Genomic DNA, 16,612 nt, shown 5'->3' with positions numbered 1-16,612 from the left:
ATAGATCGCTGGAAAAAATAATACGGTGTAAAAACAAGAAATGTAGAAAAACGAATCAATCATATAGAGAAAAAAATATTTTCATATAAATCAGTTAGAAGATGAAAGCATAAGCAATTACATATACATTTTTCCATGTCCCAGTCTTGTTATTAATAAAATAAATTACAAATACTATGAGGAAAGAAATATATATGTAACGTGTAAGGTTTAAAGCTATGGAAGCAACAGAAGCAGTAATGTCTCTCGAATATAATATCAAACTCCATGATCTTGTATCATTACGATTTACTTCTGACTTCTGATGTGTTCACTATAAATACTGTCAAAACAATAGCATCCATTACAAGATAATACTTGAAGAACGACAACTTTATAAATGAAACCTAATCTCAACCACCACCACCACCACCTCCACCGGCACGACCACAACTACAACAACCATTACCTTCCTAGGAGCTGCGAGTACTGCCCAGGCGTTAACAGAGCTGAGCAGGTACTCATACAGTTGACGAGACATCAACCCAAGACGCAAACAGGATTACAGTGTGTCTATTTACCATTATGCAAAGGAGAATATGTGCGCTCTCTCTCTCTCTCTCTCTCTCTCTCTCTCTCTCTCTCTCTCTCTCTCTCTCTCTCTCTCTCTCTCTCTCTCTCTCTCTCTCTCTCTCTCTCTCTCTCTCTCTCTCTCTCTCTCTCTCTCTCTCTCTCTCTCTCAAATTATCACTTCCTTCCACACACGTTCTCTCCCTTCCTCCTCCTCTTCATCACCTTCCTCGCACACGGCACCTGAGATTCTCTCTCTCTCTCTCTCTCTCTCTCTCTCTCTCTCTCTCTCTCTCTCTCTCTCTCTCTCTCTCTCTCTCTCTCTCTCTCTCTCTCTCTCTCTCTCTCTCTCTCTCCTGCATGAAAAACAAGAGACTAACTAATATATCATAATGCTAAGCGGATGTTTTCCCAGCTGACGTGACATTTAACAGTTCAAAAAATACATACATAATAAAACAAGGATTCATAGTTATTATTCTGACACGCTTTATGTTTCTGGGTGTGTGTGTGGTAGTGTGTGTGAGGTCTTGTATTTGTGTTTGTGTGTGTGTGTGTGTGTGTGTGTGTGTGTGTGTGTGTGTGTGTGTGTGTGTGTGTGTGTGTGTGTGTGTGTGTGTGTGTGTGTGTGTTACAACGTTTTCTTTTCATATATAATAAAAAAAAGTGCGTACAACAACTTCTATCTTTGACCTTTGAATCTTCTAACAATATAATAACACAATGATAAAGTCATAACGAATGTCTGACAGGTTTTTCGTTAACACCAGAAAACATATCTGAATCTCAAATTTTAATTCTCAAACCTTAATCTGAAACAAACAAACAAAAACACACACGCAATAAACAGCAAGAATCGTAAAGCTAAACAACACACACACACACACACACACACACACACACACACACACACACACACACACACACACACACACACAGACAAACACACAAACACACACACACACAGACACACACGTGGACACTATTACCATCTTAAGCCTGCTATGGCCGTCAACAGGTTTCCAGCCAATCATATTCTCCGACTGACTGATAAACAACCCTCTAAGCCAGTCACGTGCCGGCTTCCCAAAGTATACAGACCCGAGCACCAATCACAACACGATGCTCCCCTGACGTACTGAAGACCTACATAAATCAGGAGTCCCTCGAGCCAGACAGGTATCCCATGCACCCAATCAGCAGAATAGAAAATGAAAACAGAAAAGAAAAGCAACAATTGAAATTCGTGAATCGTAGAAGTGTAAACGTTGAGTAATTTTTTCTAACACAATCATAACGCAAAAAAAATGTTTACACTAGTTCTCAAGATATGAATATTTATGCATTGTTCTTGCGGATGAATAATAAACTATATGCTAAAACGAAAACGCTTATAAAAACAGCAAACAAAAATATGCATAGATTATCATGAAAAGGAAAAGCATAAATTATAAAAGCTTTTTTTTTATATAATTTTTCTATATCATTTTTATATTTTTACATTTTTCTATATCATTTTTTTCTATAGCATTTTTTTATATCATTTTTCTATATAATTTATTATTATTATTATTATTATTATTATTATTATTATTATTATTATTATTATTATTATTATTATTATTATTATTATTATTATTATTATTATTATTATTATTATTATTATTATTATTATTATTATTATTATTATTATTATTATCATGAGAAAGGAAAAGCATAAATTATAATAGCTTTTTTTTCTATATCATTTTTCGTGTGGAAGTAGAATGTTGCAAGATTTTTTTCTATTTTGTTTTCACCTTGATATTCCATTTATTTCATTTATCTAGTCTCCTTAACATACAAAAAAAATTCCGAAACCAATGATTGCGAGTCAAGTAAGATTCCCACGTATTTTCTGATCTCTGTTCCGAACACATAAGCCGATTAGTAATGATGGAACCTAATGATATAATATTTAAACTCAGAACATCCAAGAGCCAAGATAAAGATATTCTTCAAACAATGGCCCAGAAAGTAAACAGAATGACACAAGAAGAGGAAAAGGAAATATATATTCAATCACAGAAAATTCAATAACAAGATATCTATATTATCTTAGGACGACGCAAAAAGTAAAAATAAGAAGAAACAAGAAAACAAGACTAGAAAAAGAGAAAAGAAGAAAAGAAAATAAGGAGGAGGAGGAGGAGGAGGAATCGTTAGGTTTGATGAGATAAGCATAGAAAGAAAAAAGCTAATGTCTCGTCCTCTCTCTCTCTCTCTCTCTCTCTCTCTCTCTCTCTCTCTCTCTCTCTCTCTCTCTCTCTCTCTCTCTCTCTCTCTCTCTCTCTCTCTCTCTCTCTCTCTCTCTCTCTCTCTCTCTCTCTCTCTCTCTCTCTCTCTCTCTCTCTCTCTCTCTCTCTCTCTCTCTCTCTCTCTTCCATCTATATTGCTCTCTCTGTCTTAGTTACTTGATTATTCCTTTCCTTTCCTTTCCTCTCTCTCTCTCTCTCTCTCTCTCTCTCTCTCTCTCTCTCTCTCTCTCTCTCTCTCTCTCTCTCTCTCTCTCTCTCTCTCTCTCTCTCTCTCTCTCTCTCTCTCTCTCTCTCTCTCTCTCTTCCACCCACATTCATCTCTTTCATCGTTCTCTTTCCTTTCCTCCTCTTCGTGCTCCTCCTCCTCCTCCTCCTCCTCCTCCTTTATTTAGTCTTACTCTTATTTATATTATTTTTTTCTTATTTCTTTCTTATTTTAAATCGTTCACTTCCGCCCCCCCCCCCCTCCTCCTCCTCCTTCTCCTCCTATCTCAAAAAGAGTTGCTTCAGTCAGTTGAAAAGAGCTTACACCGGGTTTCCATAGGAACGCAAAGTGTAAGTGTTTATACTACAATGTACACCATAGTAAGATAGATAGAGAATAGACAAGAAAATATGGAACACTTTCTTAGGGATCCCATCGCAAGCAGCTGGGTGTTGAGGGGACATTTTGGTGGTGGTGGCTGTCGGTTTGGTGGAGAGTGGCAGCCTGTTCCCTCACACTGGTTACAGCTTCTCCTGCTACTGTTCCTCCCTCGCTGTCTTGTGTTCCTTGCTTAATTCTTCCCGTACGGCTCGGGCCACCTTCTTCATCATTCTTTTCAGTTGTTTCTTCGCCACTTTTCCATTCCTTCTTGTGTTGGCGTCCTTGTCCATCACGGGTATGATCGAGACTGTCTGTTCGCGGACTATTCTCTCTTGTATGGTGATGATAAACTTCAATTCAGTTTTGTCCGTTTCTTCATCTCCAGTAACTTGATTTTCCTGATTTTCTGTCGCATCTTCGTAAGAAACAACCTTCCGTTGATTGACAACTTTTTCTTCTGTTACGGAAGGAGTAATCTTTTCAATAACTGTCTCATTTCTCACAGCGGGAACCTTTTCCTCTGTTACAACAGGGACTTCTTCTTTCTCTTTAGAAACAGTGACAATCTCTTCTGTAACCGAAGGGGCAGCCTGTTCAGTAACCTCCTTTTTTATCACAACAGGAACTTTTCCTTCTGTCGCCGTAGGGGCAGCCTGTTCAATAGCCCTTTCTTGTGGGGCAACCCTTTCAATAACCCTTTCTTGTGGAACATTCTGTTCAGTAACCCTTTCTTGTGGGGCATTCTGTTCAATAACCCTTTCCTGTGGGGCATTCTGTTCAATAACCCTTTCTTGTGGTTCATTTTGTTCAATAACCCTTTCTTGTGGGGCATTCTGTTCAATAACCCTTTCTTGTGGGGCATTCTGTTCAGTAACCCTTTCTTGTGGGGCATTCTGTTCAATAACCCTTTCTTGTGGGACATTCTGTTCAATAACCCTTTCTTGTGGGGCATTTTGTTCAATAACCCTTTCTTGTGGGGCATTCTGTTCAATAACCCTTTCTTGTGGGGCATTCTGTTCAGTAACCCTTTCTTGTGGGACATTCTGTTCAATAACCCTTTCTTGTGGGGCATTCTGTTCAGTAACCCTTTCTTGTGGGGCATTCTGTTCAGTAACCCTTTCTTGTGGGCATTCTGTTCAATAACCCTTTCTTGTGTCACAACAGGAACTTTTCTTCTGTCACCGTAGGGGCGGCCTGTTCAATAGCCCTTTCTTGTGGGACAACCCTTTCAATAACCCTTTCTTGTGGGACAGACTGTTCAATAACCCTTTCTTGTGGGGCATTCTGTTCAATAATCCTTTCTTGTGGGGCATTCTGTTCAATAACCCTTTCTTGTGGGGCAGACTGTTCAATAACCATTTCTTGTGGGACAGCCCTTTCAATAACCCTTTCTTGTGGGACAGACTGTTCAATAACCCTTTCTTGTGGGACATTCTGCTCAATAACCCTTTCTTGTGTCACAACAGGAACTTTTTCTTCTGTCGTCGAAGGGGCAACGTTTTCAACAACCTCCTGTTGAGGGACTACCGGGACTTTTCCTTCTGTCACCGAGGGGATAATCTTTTCAATAACCTTCTTCTCCTCTGCCGCGAGAGGAAGTTCTGCTTGCTCCTTAGAGACACTTACGATCTCCTGTGTCACCGAAGGGGCAGCCTGCTCAACAACCTTCTCCTTTGTCACAACGGGAAGTTTTTCTTCCGTCACCGAGGGCACAACCTTTTCAATAAATTTATCTTCTTTAACAACGTGGACTTTTCCTTCCGTCGCCGTAGGGGGAATCTTTTCAGCAACGGTCTGATTTGTCACAACGGGGACCTTTTCTGCTTCCACCGAAGGGGTAACAGGTTTAACAACTCGAGTCACAACGGAGTCTTTTCCTTCTCCCACCGAGGGCACATCCTTTCTAACAACCTTCGCCGGCGTCACAGCAGGGACTGTCTTTTCAACGACTTTACCGTCTTGAGTGATAGGCGTAGTATTTGTTTCTTCAGCCTTTGCTTTTTCTTCCTTCATCTTGTTTTTCACGTCATCAACTTGGTGTTTCAAGTCTTCAATTGTTTCATTAAGATGTTTTTCGTTACGAACCTCTTTGATGTCGCTATTACACACATTCTTTTCGACTTCTTTTTGAATTACAGTTTCTTTCTCGACATCTTTTCCATCACTCTTCTCTGTAATATTCTTCTTCTCCACAGATGTCACTTTCGTGCTTTCCTGTGAAGGTAGAAGTTCTTCTTTCTCTTTCACAACAACTTCATTCGTTATATTGCTGGGCAGAATCTCCTTTCTTTGCTCTGTTCGTTCTGCCTCATGAAGTCCAGCATCCTTCTCTGTAACATTCCTCTCCTCCACAGATGTCACTTTCGTGCTTTCCTGTGAAGGTAGAAGTTCTTCTTTCTCTTTCACAACAACTTCATTCGTTATATTGCTGGGCAGAATCTCCTTTCTTTGTTCTGTTCCTTTTGCCTTCTGAAGTCCATCATCCTTCTCTGTAACATTCCTCTCCTCCACAGATGTCACATTAGTGCTTTCCTGTGAAGGTAGAAGTTCTTCCTTCTCTTTCACAACTGCTTCGTTCGTTATATTGCTGGGCAGAATCTCTTTTCTTTGCTCTGCTCGTTTTGATTCGGTTTCTTGACCCGTTTCATCGGTATCATTAAAGACTTTCCTTTCTATCGTCTTAAAGGTGTCGTTAGAGGCTATTACTGAACTTGTCTTCATTGGATAAGTCATCTTCGGTGGTTCTCTAAGTTGTCCCTTGTAAAGATCTCGGTATTCCTCAAGAGCGGCTCTCACCGCTGCCACACGAGGAGTCCACATCCAGGAGCACCTTCAGCCCCAGTACCAGAGCCCTCCACCTGAGGCCAGCCACCAGCACTAGAAGACCGTCCAAACAAAGAAGAGGTTCATGTTTGCTGAATGAAAGTTTATGAAATTAAGAAGAGTTACGGTTTTGTCTGAAAACCAATCTGGGATTGAAAACAGAATGGCCTCCGGAACACAGACCGGGCATGGAAAATAATCCTCTCGGGTCTTCCTCCGTTATAGGAACACACACGACGGCGAGAAACTGGGATGTAAAGTCTGGTGTGTGTGTGTGTGTGTGTGTGTGTGTGTGTGTGTGTGTGTGTGTGTGTGTGTGTGTGTGTGTGTGTGTGTGTGTGTCTGAAACATCGGAGGAGGACTGAGACTAGAGGCTGGGTAGAATACCTGTAGAAAGGAAGGAAAGGACGGGATATGTCCTCAAAGTGTAAGGGAGGGTGACAACTCTTGGATAGACTACCCAGAGAAAGGAAAAGAAAGGTAATAGTCCGAAGAGAAAGGAAGAAGTCCCTTTTAGTCGCCTTTTACGACACGTAGGGAATACGGTGGCAGAGGAGGAGGAGGAGGAGGAGGAGGAGGAGGAGGAGGGAAGATAATGACACTGAACAACAATATTAACATTTTTTTTTTTTTACATCTTTTATCTTATTATTTGTTAGTGACCTGTCACCTCTAACACACACACACACACACACACACACACACACACACACACACACACAAAGAGAGAGAGAGAGAGAGAAGGAAAGGTTAACGATACAGCATTTCCTGGGATAAACGAGGAAGCAAGCTAAACAAAGACAGTTAAAAATACATAGAATAATGGAACATGATAAAAATGGGATGAATGAATGAAGGATTACGAGACGGTTTAAATAACTTCCGAGCATCAATAGAGAGAGAGAGAGAGAGAGAGAGAGAGAGAGAGAGAGAGAGAGAGAGAGTGAGAGAGAGAGAGAGAGAGAGAGAGAGAGATATGTATGAATGTGAATGTATGTATGTCTATATATGAATGCTCGAAAACGTATGTATGTATGTATGTGTGTGTGTGTGTGTGTGTGTGTGTGTGTGTGTGTGTGTGTGTGTGTGTGTGTCATCGTGCACCCAATATATTCATTTCAATGCTTTCAATGAAATGCCGAGAGCGGCGCCCATAATAGGGAGCCTTTCATCAGGGTCCATCCACGACAGCAATTAGCGAAGACCCACGAGGGACTGAGGACCATATTATACATCTGGGCTAAAGGGACGCACCGGGGGAGACAGGTAAAGGGAGGGACGGTCAGGGAGGGAGACGGAGAGGGCAACAAAAGGGTGATGAAGAGGGGGAGGGAAGGGAAGGGTAGGGAAAGAATACAGGCTTGGGGTGGGTGGTAGACGGAGCAGGCGGCAAGAAGGAGGAAGTGATGGTACACACTGCGGTAGACAGGGAGAGGTGAGGGAGCGTAAGGGGTGGAGGATGGAGACAAAGAGAGTGAGAAGAGGTAGAAGGAGGGATGGGAAGGGAGAGTGAAGAGTAGGGAAAGAACACAGGTGAGAGGGTGCGATGACAGGGAGGCAACCAAAGAGAAGATATAAATAGAAGAACGGGACATGAAGAAGAGAGAGGAAGGGAAATGGAGTAAAGGGAAATAAGAGAAGGGAGAGGACAGAAGCAAAAATGGTAGACAGGGTTGGCAAGGAGGACGATGAGGCAAAAAAAAAAAAGAATTATAGGGAAGGGAAAGGAGTAAAATGGAAGAAGAAATGAAAGAATAGGAGAGGAAAGGGACGGGACAGAAGCAGAAATGGTAGACAGGGTTGACAAGGAAGACGATGAAAGGCAAAAAATTAAATAAACGAAGGATAGAGAAGGAAAAGGAATGAAATGGAAGAAATGGAAGAGTAGGGAAGGAAAGGGTAGGAATGGGCCAGGACGGTAAGGGACAAGAAAGTTATGGAAGGGAAGGTAGAAAAAATCACGAAAATGGAAGGGAAACTTTGGAAAATAATTGGCATGGAAGGAAGAGGAAGGAAAGGGGATGGAACGCAAGGTAACATCACGGAATCGCAGGAGGAGGATAGAAGTGGTAAGGAAGAGGATGAGACGTGATGGAAAGTAAAGTACAGAGATGAAAAGAAAAAGGAAAGGAAAAAAAGGAATGATGAACCGATTTAAGCTAAGTGAGAGGCAGTATAAAAAAAAAGGAAAACTAGATGCGAAGAGGTGGAATAAGAAAACTGGAATGAGGATGACCAGAGGGAAGTAAAGCGAAGAGAAGGAAAACAAATATAATAATAATAAAATAAAAATTAAAATGGAAGGCTACGTGGATGAGAGCCTATGGACGCAATGAAAACGAGGAAGATAGGAGCAGGAGGGAGCAGGATATGAAGGAATCCGGCGACTGGGAAATATCGAAGTGAAAGCTGAGAGGTAATGCAGCGAGGGAGAGGAAAATAAAGGAAGGGGAACGAACGAGAGGGCGATGATAGAGGAGAGGGCTGAAACGATGCTGAGAGGGAAGAGGGAACAAAAGGAGAGGAAGAATGTGCATGATACGAAAAAAATACATGGAGGTTAAACTTCTACTCAGAGATAGATACAAGTAGATAGATAAACGTATTGGATAGAGAATTAGAGACTATTGATATACAAAAAATGAACTGTAAGAAATAAGTTGTGGAAAAAGATCGCCATTTCCTTTTGTTCATTTGCTTTAGATTCTCTTTTTTTCTTTTACGTTTTATACTATATGAACCCGTGAAGGAAGATTTTGGTACCAGAAAAAAGGCTTGTGAAGTAAATAGATCGAAGAAAATATATTACCTCTTATAAAGGAAGCTTGTTTATTTGATATGAAAGGTTAAGAAATCTTCAGGAGAATGCATTACTGTTTGTTTTGATATTTTACGAGTATGTGATATATTTGCGTGTTTCCTACTTCCCATTCTCTCTTTTTATCATCGTCTTTCACTTCTTCCTTCTTCCCCTTCCTCCTTCTCCATCATCATCTTTTTTCCTTCTCCTCCTCCTCCTCCTCCTCCTCCTTCCTCTCCTCTTCATTCTCTCCCCATCCTCACACCGTTTCAACTTCCCAATATCTGTTTTTATCAGTCTTTCACTTCCTCCTCCTTCCCCTTCCTCCTCCTCCATCATCATTTTTTTCCTTCTCCTCCTCCCCCTCCTTCCCCTCCTCTTCATTCTCTTCCCATCCTCACACCGTTTCAACTTCCCAATATCTGTTTTTATCAGTCTTTCACTTCCTCCTTCTTCACCTTCCTCCTCCTCCTCCATCATCATCTTTTTTCCTTCTCTTCCTCCTACTCCTTCCCCTCCTCTTCATCACCTTCCCATCCTTACGTCTCCTTCACTCTTTTTCTTCCTCTCTTTCTCCTTCATCATCATCTTTTTCCTCCTCCTCCTTCCCCTCCTTTTCATTCCCTTCCCATCCTAACGTCTCCTCCACCACACCTTTCTCCTTCCCTCTTTCTCTTCGCTACACTTCTCCTTCGCCCTCGTCAATAATTAAGAAGAAGACGCCGAGGGGTTTCGTAACAAGCCGCGGCACCTCCTCCCCTCCTATCCTCTGTCCCCTTCCCAACCCTCCTCTCCTATTTTCCTCCCCCGTCTCCTCATTTTCCCAGCCTCCCTCCCCCCCTCCCCCCCCTCCCACAGTGCATCAACCATCATCAATTCCCCTTCCCTCTTTCCTTACCCTTCTCCGTTCCCTGCTCCTTTTTTCTTCTTTCCTTTTCTTCCCTTCTACGCTATGTAACTATGCGAGCTGAGTTTTCACACCCATTTATTAACTTATCCTATTTTTTCACTATTATCTATGTTATGTTCTTTATAGCTACCTGATTTTTTTTTATAACTCAATTGTCCTCGCTTTTTATATCTAACATTTGCTTTCTCTCCTTATTGTTTTCAAGCTGACTAATTTACTTACTCCAATACTTTCACTTATGTTCTTACTGCTCGCAATGTTGTTTATTTTTTTGGTAAGTTTTTCATATGTTTGTCTTGTCATTCCTCCATCTAACATCTACTTACTCCTCCTTCTACATTCCTACTTATTTAACTACGATCTTCCTTTCTTTTTGCTAGCTTTTCTTTCTATACTTTTTATGTCCTTTCTCTGCTTATGCTTGTATACTTGCTTTTGTCATCCCCTACTTAGGTTACTTTAAAGCATGTCCTATTTGCTGGTATCGCTATGGTCTTAAGTAACCCATCTATTGTTTATATTCTTACATGTTCCTAATTTCTCGATCTAATGATTTTTAAGCCTTCCTAACTCCTTGCTACTCGTCATTAATTTTACTCTCTTTGTACAATTCTAAAATCCGTTTTCTCAATTAATTCTTTCCCATCCATTATATTTTGGTCATATTTTCACCTCCGTTGCTTTGGGTTATTCCTCCCTTTTATCAGAGTTCGTTGTATTTCCTCCCTTCCATACCATTCTTTCCCTCCCGGTCGCTTCCCACTCTCAGTTCTATTCCACCTTTTCGCAGCCCTAACCCTTTTATTTGGTATCTCCTCACCACGGCCAGTCTTCAGGGCCTCACCTTCGCTCCCTCCCTTTGTTTTCTGTCCCATTTCATTACACCAAACAGCACTTACAGCTCCGGGAGGGTACTGTTGAATGTGTGTGTGTGTGTGTGTGTGTGTGTGTGTGTGTGTGTGTGTGTGTGTGTGTGTGTGTGTGTGTGTGTGTGTGTGTGTGTGTGTGTGTGTGTGTGTGTGTGTGTGTGTGTGTGTGTTTTTTACAGCAAAGGAGACAGTTCAAGGGCACAAAAAAAGCAAACATTAATAAAAAAAAAAAAACGCTACTCACTGCTCCTAAAAAGAATCCAAAGAGGTGGCCGAAAGATAGGTCAGTTTCGGGAGGAGAGGTGTCCTGATACCCTCCTCTTGAAAGAGTTCAAGTCGTAGGCAGGAGGAAATACAGATGAAGGAAGATTGTTCCAGAGTTTACCAGCGTGAGGGATGAAAGAGTGAAGATGCTGGTTAACTCTTGCATAAGGGGTTTGGACAGTATAGGGATGAGCATGAGTAGAAAGTCGAGTGCAGCGGGGCCGCGGGAGGGGGGGAGGCATGCAGTTAGCAAGTTCAGAAGAGCAGTCAGCGTGGAAATATCGATAGAAGATAGAAAGAGAGGCAACATTGCGATGGAATTTAAGAGGTAGAAGACTATCAGTATGAGGAGAGCTGATGAGACGAAGAGCCTTAGCCTCCACTCAGTCCAGAAGAGCTGTGTGAGTGGAGCCCCCCCATACGAGGGCGGACAAGGCCCCTGTATATGGACAGCAACTGTGCAGGGGAGAAGAACTGGCGGAGACGGTACAGAACGCCCAGCCTCGAGGAAGCTGATTTAGTAAGAGATGAGATATGATGTTTCCAGTTGAGATTTTGAGTTAAGGATAGACCGAGGATGTTTAGTGTTGAGGAAGGTGATAGCTGGGTGTTGTCAAAGAATAGTGGATAGTTGTTTGGAAGATTGTGTCGAGTGGATAGGTGGAGAAACTGTGTTTTAGAGGCGTTGAAGGACACCAGGTTCTTCTTGCCCCAATCGGAAATAATAGTAAGGTCTGAGGCTAAGCGTTCTGCAGCCTCCAGCCTTGAGTCGTTAAGTTCCTGAAGGGTGGGTCTTCTATTAAAAGAAGTTGAATAATGCAGAGATGGAATCATCGGCGTAGGAATGGATAGGACAGTTCGTTTTGGAAAGAAGATCATCAATGAACAACAGAAAAAGAGTGGGAGATAGGACAGAACCCTGTGGGACACCACTGTTAATAGATTTAGGGGAAGAACAGTGACCGTCTACCACGGCAGAAATAGAACGGTCAGAAAGGAAACTGGAGATAAAGGTACAGAGAGAAGGATAGAAACCGTAGGAGGGTAGTTTAGAAAGCAAAGATTTGTGCCAGACCCTATCAAAAGCTTTTGATATGTCCAGCGCAATAGCAAAAGTTTCACCGAAACGGCTAAGAGAGGATGACCAAGAGTCAGTTAAGAAGGCTAGGAGATCACCAGTAGAACGCCCCTTGTGGAGTGTGTGTGAGTGTGTGTTAATTAGCCTTCGCGATGCGGGTTGGTAAGCGAGCAACGACCCGTCACTGCACACACACACACACACACACAATTAGAGGTCCCCCTTACATTCATCCCCATACGAGAAAGAAAACGAAAAAGTCAACCAGAAAAAAACACATCAAAGCTGAAACTCTTTAGGGCAAATATATATCCAAGAAAAACAGTTGACATAAAACCACAATCAATAGAAAAATTATATTCGTTGAAGGGAGCAGAGAAGGGACGTGGTGGGATAGTAGGAGGAATGAGCCAATATCCTTCCTCCTCCTCCTCCTCCTCCTCCTCTAGGGGTACCGAAATGACCCGCTTAACAACCTGTGATCTGGGCCATTAAAGGGAAAGTCTCAGAGGAGGAGGAGGAGGAGGAGGAGGAGGAGGAGGAAGATTAAAAAAGAAGGTATAAGGAAGTAGTTCAAGTATTGGAGACAAGAACAAATGGAGGAAATAATGTGAAAACCAAAGAGAGAGAGAGAGAGAGAGAGAGAGAGAGAGAGAGAGAGAGAGAGAGAGAGGGAGAGACACAGACCCCATGGTCCAGACTTGGTGGTCTGTCCTTAAACCTAAGTGATTTTACATTAATCAGAAGACTCCAAAACGTTGCATTTCTACTCTAGTTGATATTAAGTTGAAGGAAGTGACGGTCGAGCTTATTTTTGAAGGAGTCAATCGTGTTACACTGGACCACTGACGGTGGAAGCTTATTCCATTCTCGCACTACAACGTTGGTGAAGAAAAATTTGGTGCAGTCTGAATTTACTTGTCTACATCTGAGTTTTACGCCATTGTTCCTCGTGCGCAAAGTGTCATCGATCATAAACAATGTTGATCTGTCTACATTCGTGAAACCATTAAGTATTTTAAAACATTCGATCAGTTTTCCTCAGGCGACGTTTCTCAAGAGAGAACATGTTAAGGGTAGAAAGCCTTTCTTCGTAGGATTTGTTGCGCAAGGAAGGATCATTTTCGTTGCCCGTCGCTGAACACCTTCTAATTTAGCAATATCCTTTGCATGGTGGGAGACCAAAACTGTACCGCATATTCCAAGTGGGTCTGACTAAACTGTTGTAGAGCGAGTATTACATCTTTATTCTTGAATACAAAGTTTCTTTTAATGAAGCCCAACATTCTGTTCGCTTTATTTGCTGCATCGATGCATTGCTGTGAGAATTTGAGGTTTGACGCGATTTTGACCCCGAAGTCTTTGACGCATTGAACGCTTTTGAGTTTAACGCCGCGCATTTCGTATTCGAACTTCTTATTCCTCGTTCCAACTTGAAGGACCTGGCACTTGTCTACGTTAAAGGGCATCTCCCATCTATCCGACCAAGCTGAAATTTTGTGCAAATCCTCTTGGAGGCTTTGCCTGTCTTCGTCAGTGAGAACCGAGTTGCCAATCTTTGTGTCGTCTGCAAATTTACTAATGCGGTTATTGAGTCCAACATCCACGTCGTTGATGTAAATAATGAAGAGCACTGGGCCAAGGACCGAGCCCTGAGGGACGCCACTATTGACAGGCGCCCACTCTGAGTTAAATCCGTCAATCACTACTCTTTGTTGCCTGTTGCTCAACCAATTCGCGATCCATTGGTTTACTTGACTGTCAATACCTATTTGCTTTAATTTGTAAAGTAATTTATGATGCGGGACTTTATCAAACGCTTTCTGGAAATCAAGATAGACTACGTCCAGTGATTTGGTTACGTCATAAACAGTGAAGAGGTCGTTATAAAAGGTTAATAGGTTTGATAGGCAGGATCTTTTGTTTCGGAAGCCATGTTGTGAGTCCCCAATCAATGAGTGGCTTTCAAGGTAATTCACAATTTTGTCTCTAATTATGCCCTCAAGTAGCTTACCTACAACCGAAGTTAGACTAATGGGCCTGTAATTACCTGGTGCTTTTTTGTTTCCTTTCTTGAAAATCGGTGTCACGTTAGCCTTTTTCCAATCTGAAGGGACGATGCCTTGTCGCAAGGACATATAGAATACGGTTGTGAGGAGAGTATTTCGCTCTTTGTTTCTTTCAGCAGAGTTGGATATACTTTGTCAGGTCCAGGACTTTTATTTGTTTTAAGTGAATGGAGAGCTTTAAGGACTTCATCGGTTGTTATTTCAAAATTAGGCAATGCATGCTCGAGATTTACAATAGTACTGGTGTTGGTGGTAGCGAGAGGAAGACTGTTAGTATTAAACACCGAGGAAAAGTAATTGTTTAAGAGGTTTGCAATGTTGGCTGTCAGTCACTAGTGCACCGTCGCTGTTTGTTAAAGGTCCAATACCACTTTTGATCGCCTTTCTGTTGTTTATGTAACTGAAGAAAGATTTCGGATTATTTTTACAGTTGGCTGCAATATTTTCTTCGTATCTACGCTTTGCCTGACCTACTAGTCTTTTTACTCGTCGCCTGGCATCATTATACAGTCTAATGTTTTCGGGCGTGCTTTGTTCTTTCTTTAACCTGTAAAACAATTTTCTCTCATTGACTGATTGTTTAATTTCGCTATTAAACCACGGTGGGCTTTTATTAGTGTTAATTCGCTTCTCGCACAAGGGACGAATGTGTTCTGCTGAGTGAGTAAGTGATTTTTAAAACAGCCAGGCTTCCTCTACGTTGCCGTCATCTGATAGTTGTATTTCTGTTAGTTTTGTCGGATTTCTACGAAGTTAGCTCTTTTGAAATTGGGCACCTGAACTTGATTTTCAGTCACTGATGATTGAGCTTTAATGTCGACGCGCACTAATTTATGATCGCAAGAACCGAGGTGTTCTCCTACCGTGACACTACTGATTAGGTTATCTTAGGTCGTTATAACAAGGTCGAGTATATTATTTTGTCGAGTTGGCTCAGAAACCATTTGGCTTAGATAATTTTCTTCTAGAAATTCGATCATTCTATGTGACTCGCCTTCTGTACCTGACAGTGTCCTTGAGTCGATATGGGGAGGTTAAAGTCTCCTAATATCAGTGAGTCGCTGTTATTAAGTGACTGCCTTAAGACGCTGTACATTTCAAGGTCGTCATCAGTGATTGCCCAGGAGGTCTGTAGGTGACAGATATATTTAAGTTGACTTTGCAATGTTTACTCGCACGCACAAATGTTCAACGTTACTGTTTCCAGTGTTTTGTCAGTGGGTTGCAAATAACTTTTGACATAAAGGGCGACGCCACCGCCTCTACAGTTTACACGATCTTTGTTGAAGAGTCTGTAGCCATCTATGTTGTATTCGGAACTTAAATCAATATTTGTGGTGTCGATAAATGTTTCGGTTATAGCAATTATGTCAAAATTTTCTGTTAAAGCAAGACATTTCAGTTCATCAAATTTGTTTCTTAGGCTACGCGCATTGAAACTAAGGATTTTTAAGTTATCTAGAGGCTTAGTAATAGAAGTGGTGGTACTTGCAGGATCACGGTTACGGGTTTGTTGCGATGCACGGCGTCTATTTACACGGGTGGGGTGGGGGGACGTGGCCGTGACTCGTTTTTTGTTCGGATGACAATCACTGCGTTGTTGAGGAGCCTTCCGAGTCTGGCTGCCCCGATGGGAGAAAGGTGCAATCCGTCCCTGTGAAAGAGCTCATTTTGTCCATAGAAATTGTCCCATGTGTTGAGGAACTCCACGTCAAGCTCCCTGCAAAGAGTCTGTAAGCGGTTGTTTAGGCTGAAGGCCTTACTGAAAAAGTCGCTCTCCGCCCAAGTCCGTGGTAGAACTCCTGAAATCAAAATGTTAGGGGGATTTAGTCTTATACTGCTGGATGAGCCTACGGTACTTCTCCAGGAGTTCCTCAGACCGGGTCGTGGTGACGTCGTTCGTACCTGTGTGAATAACAAACAGTGAATCATTAGTAGCCTGGGGGGAGATCTCCTCAAGAGCAGCAGTTATGTCGTCGATCCCAGCACCAGGATAGCAATAGTTCCGTCTTCGACGAGGAACTCTGCCGCAGAACTCAACGACCTGCTGGCGAATCATGGAGTCACCCACCAGGAAGGTGCTCTCCTGCTCGTCCTCCTCCTCCAGAATGGCAAACCTGTTGAAGCAATGAACAGGGTAAATCGCTTGTCTGGCTGGTTTGGCTCCTCCATTCACGACGGTGAAGCCATCATGGGCAGTGCCACTAGCATCCTCCGTTGCAAGGTGTTGTCCGCTGGTGTCGACAGTACCGCTGAGGGCAAGGGGGTGGTTGGAGAAGGGCTTGGCACCACAGCAACGTTAGCCTGGATGAATTCCTGCAAGGAGGCAACAGTGCGAGAAAGCTCTATTATTTTATTCTGACCTGC

The 16,612-nt window shown here is 42.3% G+C and overlaps 1 protein-coding gene across 3 annotated transcripts in view; it reads right to left on the bottom strand.

Moving 5' to 3' along the window:
• Window positions 1-3,467: 3,467 nt before the first annotated feature.
• LOC126989202 (titin-like) overlaps window positions 3,468-16,612 on the bottom strand; it is a 43,367-nt gene continuing 30,222 nt past the window's right edge. For 2 of the 3 annotated variants that reach the window (XM_050847785.1, XM_050847786.1), the window contains 2 exons: window positions 4,657-4,807; window positions 3,468-4,475 (listed from right to left, as the gene is read on the bottom strand). In XM_050847785.1, the coding sequence (XP_050703742.1) occupies window positions 3,588-4,475; window positions 4,657-4,807 (1,039 nt within the window). In that variant the 3' untranslated portion in view covers window positions 3,468-3,587. The remainder of the gene's footprint in view (window positions 4,476-4,656; window positions 4,808-16,612) is intronic. The other variant, XM_050847790.1, reaches the window with a different exon arrangement.

The sequence above is a fragment of the Eriocheir sinensis genome, unplaced genomic scaffold (genome assembly GCF_024679095.1).
Source record: "Eriocheir sinensis breed Jianghai 21 unplaced genomic scaffold, ASM2467909v1 Scaffold1095, whole genome shotgun sequence".
In the NCBI taxonomy this organism is placed as follows: Eukaryota; Metazoa; Arthropoda; class Malacostraca; order Decapoda; family Varunidae; genus Eriocheir; species Eriocheir sinensis.
The sequence above is the reverse complement of the archived record's forward strand: the minus strand, read 5'-3'. Positions and strand labels throughout refer to the sequence as shown.